Source organism: Trachypithecus francoisi, unplaced genomic scaffold (assembly GCF_009764315.1).
Source record: "Trachypithecus francoisi isolate TF-2019V2 unplaced genomic scaffold, Tfra_2.0 Lachesis_group5, whole genome shotgun sequence".
NCBI classification, from domain to species: Eukaryota; Metazoa; Chordata; class Mammalia; order Primates; family Cercopithecidae; genus Trachypithecus; species Trachypithecus francoisi.
In genome coordinates, this window is record NW_022681470.1 from 141,964,112 (window position 1) to 141,970,567 (window position 6,456).

Below are 6,456 nucleotides of genomic sequence, written 5' to 3' on the forward strand. Positions count from 1 at the left end.
ATGATTGCCCCTGAATTAGTCTCAGCTTCTCCAACAAGTCCTGTTCCCTTACTCTCCCGATCTTTGCATGTGCTGATACCATGTTGGGACCGTTCTTAATGTATCCATCTCCTCTGGAATAATTCTGACTCCTTCCCCAGGCATCACCTCCTTCAGGAAGTCCTCTAGGCTCAGCCAGTGTCTCCAGTGGTTCTCACAGTCTCTTGTACTTCCCAGACTCATCATATTGTCTTCAAATTCCCTTGTTACATGTTCCCCACCCACCTGAGAAACAGGCCTCCCTTCCTTGTCCTGGGCCAGGGATAGAGGTTAGAGGTCTGCTGCCTCCTTCTAGGACCTTTCTTCCCCTCTCAGTTACCCTGCAGCAAGGTGTGGGCACAGGACATTGATGGGCAACCTTCTGGCTTCCTCGCTAAGCTGGACAGCTCCGCCCCAGCTCACCAAGGCAGCTTCAGCCACAGGTGTATCCAGCAGAGCCCCACTTTCCTGCCCCCTTGCCTTTGCCTTGGCTGTGCCCTGTGCCTGTGTCCTTCCTTTCTCGGTCCACAGTACACATGTCCTCGAAGCCACACATCTCATGCTGTCTCTTCCAGAAAACCTCCTCCAATTTCCCAAATGAACTAATTCTATCTCCTCAATAAGGGCTGACCAATCACTTCCATGTAAATCCTTTCCCCAGAACACATTCGGATGGTTACCCATGGATAAGGGTTTTTGAGAGGCTCAAGAAGATGGAGTGTGTTTACATATCTACAAGAGGGACTGGAATATTCCATTAAGTGCTCAACATTTCACCTTGTCAGTGAGGTTGGCCCCGGCCACCCTAGCCACTGCCCACTGCTTAGTGCCCATCCCAGTCCTGCCAAGCACTTATCTTACTGAACTTTTTCTTCCCTTCATTTTTTTCTCATAGCATTTATGACTTTTGAATATAGTATACTAGGGTTCCCACCTTTTGCACTATGGATATTAGGAGTCAGATCATTCTTTGCTATGAGGGATGTCCTGGGCATTGTAGGACTTGGGCAGCATCCCCTGGCCTCTAGCCACTAGATGCCTGGAGCACACACGTACACACACACACACACACACACACACACCACACACACACACACACACATTCTGTGACAACCAAAAGTGCCTCCAGCCATAGCCAAATGTCCCCTGGTGGGCATAATTGCCCCCAGCTGAGAACTACTATGTTATACAACTTATGTTTTCAATGATGTTTATTATGTTGAGTATGGAGTCTGTCTCCCCACACTTCTCCTAGAATGTTAGCTCCAAGAAGAGGGGAATTTGCTTATTTTATTCTCTGACATGGCCCCAGTTCCAAGATCAATGCCTAACATATGGCAGGCGCTCAATGTTTGTTGGAAGAATGCATGAACTTCACGAACATTGAGCGTTTTTGATGTGCCTGAGATGGTCCTAGGTAGACAGGTATAACCTCATTTTCTTTCTTTTTTCTATGTTTTCAATTTTCTTTTTCTCATATATATATATATATATTTTTTTTTTTTTGTAGAAATGAGGATCTTGTTATGTTGCCCGGGCTGGTCTGGAACTCCTGGGCTCAGTGATCCTTCCACGTTGGCCTCCCAAAGTGCTGGGGTTACAGGCGTGAGCCAGTGAGACTGTCCCATTTCTTTATCATAGCATCTTTGTGAGAGAGGTCCATATCTATCTCCTTTACACAGAGGGGAAAACTAAGGCTTCTAGAAACTACCTAGAACCCACACAGTGCTAGAGTCCTGCAGCTCAGCCAGCTACCTCTGTAACAAACCTGTTTGTTCCCTTCTGGTCCAGAGGGACTGGATCAAGGTCAGGTTCAAACCCAGCCTCTGCAGGCACCTGCAGGGGAGTTGAGGCGGGACCTGAACTGGCCTGGGGGGCTACGCCTGAGGGGGCTTTCTCAGGAGCCAATTTGGTCAGGCTCAGTGGGTCCCTCTCGAGATAAAACCCAGCCCCAGGCCCATAAGAGATGGGGACCTAGCTCCAAAGAGAAGCCTCCAACACCAGCCTGGGGATGGAGCTGCAGCGGCCAGGACAGGGAGGCTGGAACCGTCCCTCCTCATTCCAGCCCAGCCCAGCCCAGCCTAGAAAGGGCCCAATCCTGGCCGGGCGCGGTGGCTCAAGCCTGTCATCCCAGCACTTTGGGAGGCCGAGACGGGCGGATCACGAGGTCAGAAGATCGAGACCATCCTGGCTAACATGGTGAAACCCCGTCTCTACTAAAAAAAAAAAAAAAAAACTAGCTGGGCGAGGTGGTGGGCGCCTGTAGTCCAGCTACTCGGGAGGCTGAGGCAGGAGAATGGCGTAAACCCGGGAGGCGGAGCTTGCAGTGAGCTGAGATCTGGCCACTGCACTCCAGCCTGGGCGACAGAGCGAGACTCCGTCTCAAAAAAAAAAAAAAAAAAAAAAAAAAGAAAGGGCCCAATCCTGTGATTGGTCTATGGATTCTGATTGCCAGGAATTAAGGCCAAGAAAATGGGAAGGAAGGAAGGGAGTGGGTAGGTCCAGTGAGGACGGAGGTGAAATTTATATCTCTGCCAGGGCCTGGGTGCCTGCACCGCCATGGACACCACCAGGTACAGCAAGTGGGGCGGCAGCTCTGAGGATGTCCCCGGAGGTATGAGCAACCAGACTGCCTCATCCCTGCCCGTGTCTGGGGTTTGATGGGGGAGGGGAGGGAAGAGCCAATACAGGCCAGGGTCGTGGGTGCAGAAGAGACACCACAGGCCACAGAGCCAGTTGGACCAGGGTCCAATTTTAACTCTGCCACTTAGAAGCTGTGTGGCCATGCACACAGTTACTTAACTTCTCTGAATCTCAGCTTCCTGGGAGGAACCCAGGCCTCCAGGGCTCAGTCCTGGGGGACCCAGCATGCTGTCCTTATTCTGCCAGGGCACTGGGGACACCGGGTGCACTGGAGCCGGAGACCCCTCTTCTTGGCCCTGGCTGTCCTGGTCGCCACAGTCCTGTGGGCTGTGATTCTGAGTATCCTATTGTCCAAGGGTGAGTGACTCTCGATGGGGAGGGGTTGCGTCCGGCCCCCCTGGGGACACAAAACCCCCATTGCAGTGCGCACCAGCTGCACCCTGGCGTCCTGCTCGCATCTGAGTGTGAGCAGAGTGTGTGCACATCTTCGGGCCGTCTGCACTCACGCGTATGCGCATGGCGTGCTCTTATGTGTGCGAGTCCCCGCGCGTTTGTCCCCCATCGGCGTGTGTGCACATCGTGTGCGCTGTATGCCTGCCCGCCCGCTCTGTGGTCCCGAATCGGGGGACCCCGTACCCCCCGGGCGAGGGGAGGATTTCCGAGTCCCTGGCCTCGCCTGCAGGAGCCTCTCTCCGCAGCCTCCACGGAGCGCGCGGCGCTACTCGACGGCCAGGACCTGCTGAGGACAAACGGTGAGTGCCGAGCCAGGCGCCTGGGCCCCCGGGACATGCGGGGCGGGAGCGTCTGAGACCCCGGAGATGGAGTCTCGGGTGCGTGGGGACTCTATGGTCCCTGAGGCTGGCCCCAGGGTGGGGAAGGGGGACCCTGAGTTCTCCCAAGTGACCCGGGGGGGCATGCGTTTTGGGGCGGGGGTCGTTCCAGCCTCCAAGCAGACGGCAGCGCTGGGTGCCCTGAAGGAGGACGTCGGAGTCTGCCGCAGCTGCTGTGAGGGGGCGCCGCTGAGGCTGTGGGCGCAGGGGCGGGGTCTTGTGGCCGGGATGGGAGGGGGGCCGGGGGCGAGGCCTGCGGCGGGTGGGGCGGAGCAGGCTGGTCTCCGAAGTCCCGCCCCATCCTCGCCACCCTCGGGCCTCTCACCCGGCTACTCCCAGGCTCCGGGACGCAGGCGCAGCTGCAGACCACGCGCGCGGAGCTTGGGGAGGCGCAGGCGAAGCTGATGGAGCAGGAGAGCGCCCTGCGGGAACTGCGTGAGCGCGGTGAGTGCCCGACGCGACCCCAGCCCTAAGTCCTGGCCGTGTCCCCGGACCACGACCCTGTCCTGAGTGCTGACCCCTGACCCCGATCATGCACCCTGTCCTGACCCTGAAGCTGCACTCTGACCTTGACTGCGACTCCCAGCATCGGCCACACCCGGACCCCGCCCAGTTGTAACCGCCCTTGACCCTGTGCCATCCTGGATGCTGGCACCGAGGGCACAATGACCACGGACAGGGGTCCTGACCTTTAGCTAGTCATGACTCTGGTCCTGACCCTGACCCCAGCCATAATCTCCGCTCCGTTGACCCCGCAGTGACCCAGGGCTTGGCGGAAGCCAGCAGGAACCGTGAGGACGTCCGCACTGAGCTGTTCCGGGCGCTGGAGGCCGTGAGGCTCCATAATAGTGAGCAACACGAGGGGCGGGAGGCGGGCTGTGAGGGTCTAAGTGGACCCTGCCTCTCTTGGACCTTGGCCTGGTTCTGTGTCTCCACCCCTGAGCCTGCGGGGCCGAACCCCTACCCGCTGCATCCTCTCGGTGCGTTCCCCCTGGAAACACTCGACCTCTCTGACCCTCGCCACCACGCAGACTCCTGCGAGCCGTGCCCCACGTCGTGGCTGTCCTTCGAGGGCTCCTGCTACTTTTTCTCTGTGCCAAAGACCACGTGGGCGGCGGCGCAGGGTCACTGCGCGAATGCCAGCGCTCACCTGGTGATCGTTGGGGGCCTGGAAGAGCAGGTGCGCAGAGGGAGGAGGCGTGGTCAGGCGGTGGGGCGGGGCGGGGCAGACTGCAGGCTCAGACGTCCCCTCCTTTCTAGGGCTTCCTGACTCGGAACACAGGTGGCCGTGGTTACTGGCTGGGCCTGAGGGCTGTGCGCCATCTGGGCAAGATTCAGGGCTACCAGTGGGTGGATGGAGTCTCTCTCAGCTTCAGGTGAGAGAAGGGCTCCTGGTGAGACCTGGGGAGGGAGACAGGTTAGACTCTAGAGGACATGCTTTGGCTAGATTTCAGAGACCCCTTGGCTGGGGCTCCACGCTTAGGCATGGGCAGGCTGGACCCCAGGAACTGTCCTCAGGTTAAATTCTGGGCGTTAAAAAGTTATATACCAGGTGTACGCTCAGGTTAGACAGCTGGGGTGTCTAGAGTAGACCCAAGCAATAAATAGGCTACAGCGTGGAAAGGAAGGCGGGACCCCGCGTTCATCCTCCGTCTAGATTCCCAGCAACATCCCCACTCAACCACTGCAGCCACTGGAACCGGGGAGAGCCCAATGATGCTCGGGGGCGCGAGGACTGTGTCATGATGCTGCGCACGGGGCTATGGAACGACGCACCATGTGACAGCGAGAAGGACGGCTGGATCTGTGAGAAAAGGCACAACTGCTGACCCCGCCCAGCACCCCGGAGCCACGCCCATTGCAGCAAGTGGTATCCTGGGGGCTTCTCACCTTCCTGGCTCCTGGAGCTGATCACCAAAGAGTTTTTTCTTCCTCATCCAGCACTACTGGGTCTCAGAAACACTCGGCCCAACATAGCTCTGTCCAGTCCAATGCCTGGGCTCTGGGACCTCCATGCCAACCTCATCCCAACTCCACTCACGCAGACCCAACCTAACCTCCACTTGCTCCAAAATCCCTGCTCCTGAGTCTCCCTGATATGACTCTACTTCTCTCTCTAACCAAGGTTAGGTGACTGAGGACTGGAACTGTTTGGTTTTCTCGCATTTTCCACCAAACTAGGAGCTGTTTTTGCAGCTTGAGGAAGCATCAATAAATATCTGAGAAATGAATCCAGGATCCTGGTTCTAGCGAGATCTTCTATGCTTTATCCCAGATGTCCTAGTTTAATCCCCACGAGTGACCCCTGGACTCTCTCAGTGACCTCTTGACCTTTGGTGGGTAACTTGCACTGGGCTGGGAGGTCTTGAAGGTAGGGGCAGTTTCCCACTCTACACCATTACTTCCTCAGTCCGTGGCATGGGGCTTGGCTCAGAGGGTACTGGGGACACAGAAATGGGTCAGATGCAATTCTTTCCCTTGGGACCTCTGCATTCTGGTCTAGCTGGGCACAGGAACAAAGTGACCAGTAATTTAATGGAGGAATGTGTGGAGAGGACACCTGTGCATTTGGAGGGGCCATTTTTGTCTTTGGGGAGAGGGACCGTCCTGAGATACTGCAGTGGTGGCACCCATTTTGGGAAGACTGTCACCTCATTGTGGAGATTATGGGCATCCTGAGACAAGCCCTTGAGGCAGGTGGGGGACAGGGTACCCTGATGGGACGAGCAGGTTCCTTCTGCTCCATGCATCTAGGGTCTACGACTATTGGATGGGTCAGTCAGGAAATGCATTCCAGAGAAGGTGGATTTTCCAAGGGACAATGGCATTTGAGTAGATGAAGCTGGGAAGGTAGGACTTTGGAGGCAGAAGTCCCAGGAAGAAAAAGGCTTGGAGAGTGGGCGTGGTGGTGCATGCTTGTAGTCCCAGTTACTCAGGAGGCTGAGGTGGGAGAATCGCTTAAGCC

The 6,456-nt window shown here is 56.6% G+C and overlaps 1 protein-coding gene across 2 annotated transcripts; it reads left to right on the top strand.

The window, feature by feature from the left end:
- The first annotated feature begins 2,510 nt into the window (after positions 1–2,510).
- Positions 2,511–5,729, top strand: CLEC4G (C-type lectin domain family 4 member G). 2 transcript variants are annotated; one of them, XM_033198157.1, is made up of 9 exons: positions 2,511–2,632; positions 2,908–3,018; positions 3,360–3,413; positions 3,604–3,666; positions 3,831–3,935; positions 4,250–4,339; positions 4,523–4,671; positions 4,752–4,867; positions 5,182–5,729. In XM_033198157.1, exons 1-9 carry the CDS (start codon positions 2,578–2,580, stop codon positions 5,318–5,320), a joined length of 882 nt encoding a protein of 293 aa, XP_033054048.1. In that variant the 5' UTR covers positions 2,511–2,577; the 3' UTR covers positions 5,321–5,729. The 2 variants fall into 2 exon arrangements, with proteins under 2 accessions (XP_033054048.1, XP_033054049.1); XM_033198158.1 differs by lacking the exon at positions 3,604–3,666 and having other exon boundaries at positions 5,182–5,727.
- Positions 5,730–6,456: the final 727 nt, after the last annotated feature.

Excerpts from the sequence above, each read along its gene's own strand:
- CLEC4G (XM_033198157.1), top strand. The coding sequence starts at position 2,578 with ATGGACACCACCAGGTACAGCAAGTGGGGCGGCAGCTCTGAGGATGTC. Across the intron at positions 2,633-2,907 it reads CTCTGAGGATGTCCCCGGAG|GGCACTGGGGACACCGGGTG; the intron begins GTATGAGCAACC and ends TTATTCTGCCAG. Across the intron at positions 4,340-4,522 it reads GGCCGTGAGGCTCCATAATA|ACTCCTGCGAGCCGTGCCCC; the intron begins GTGAGCAACACG and ends GCCACCACGCAG.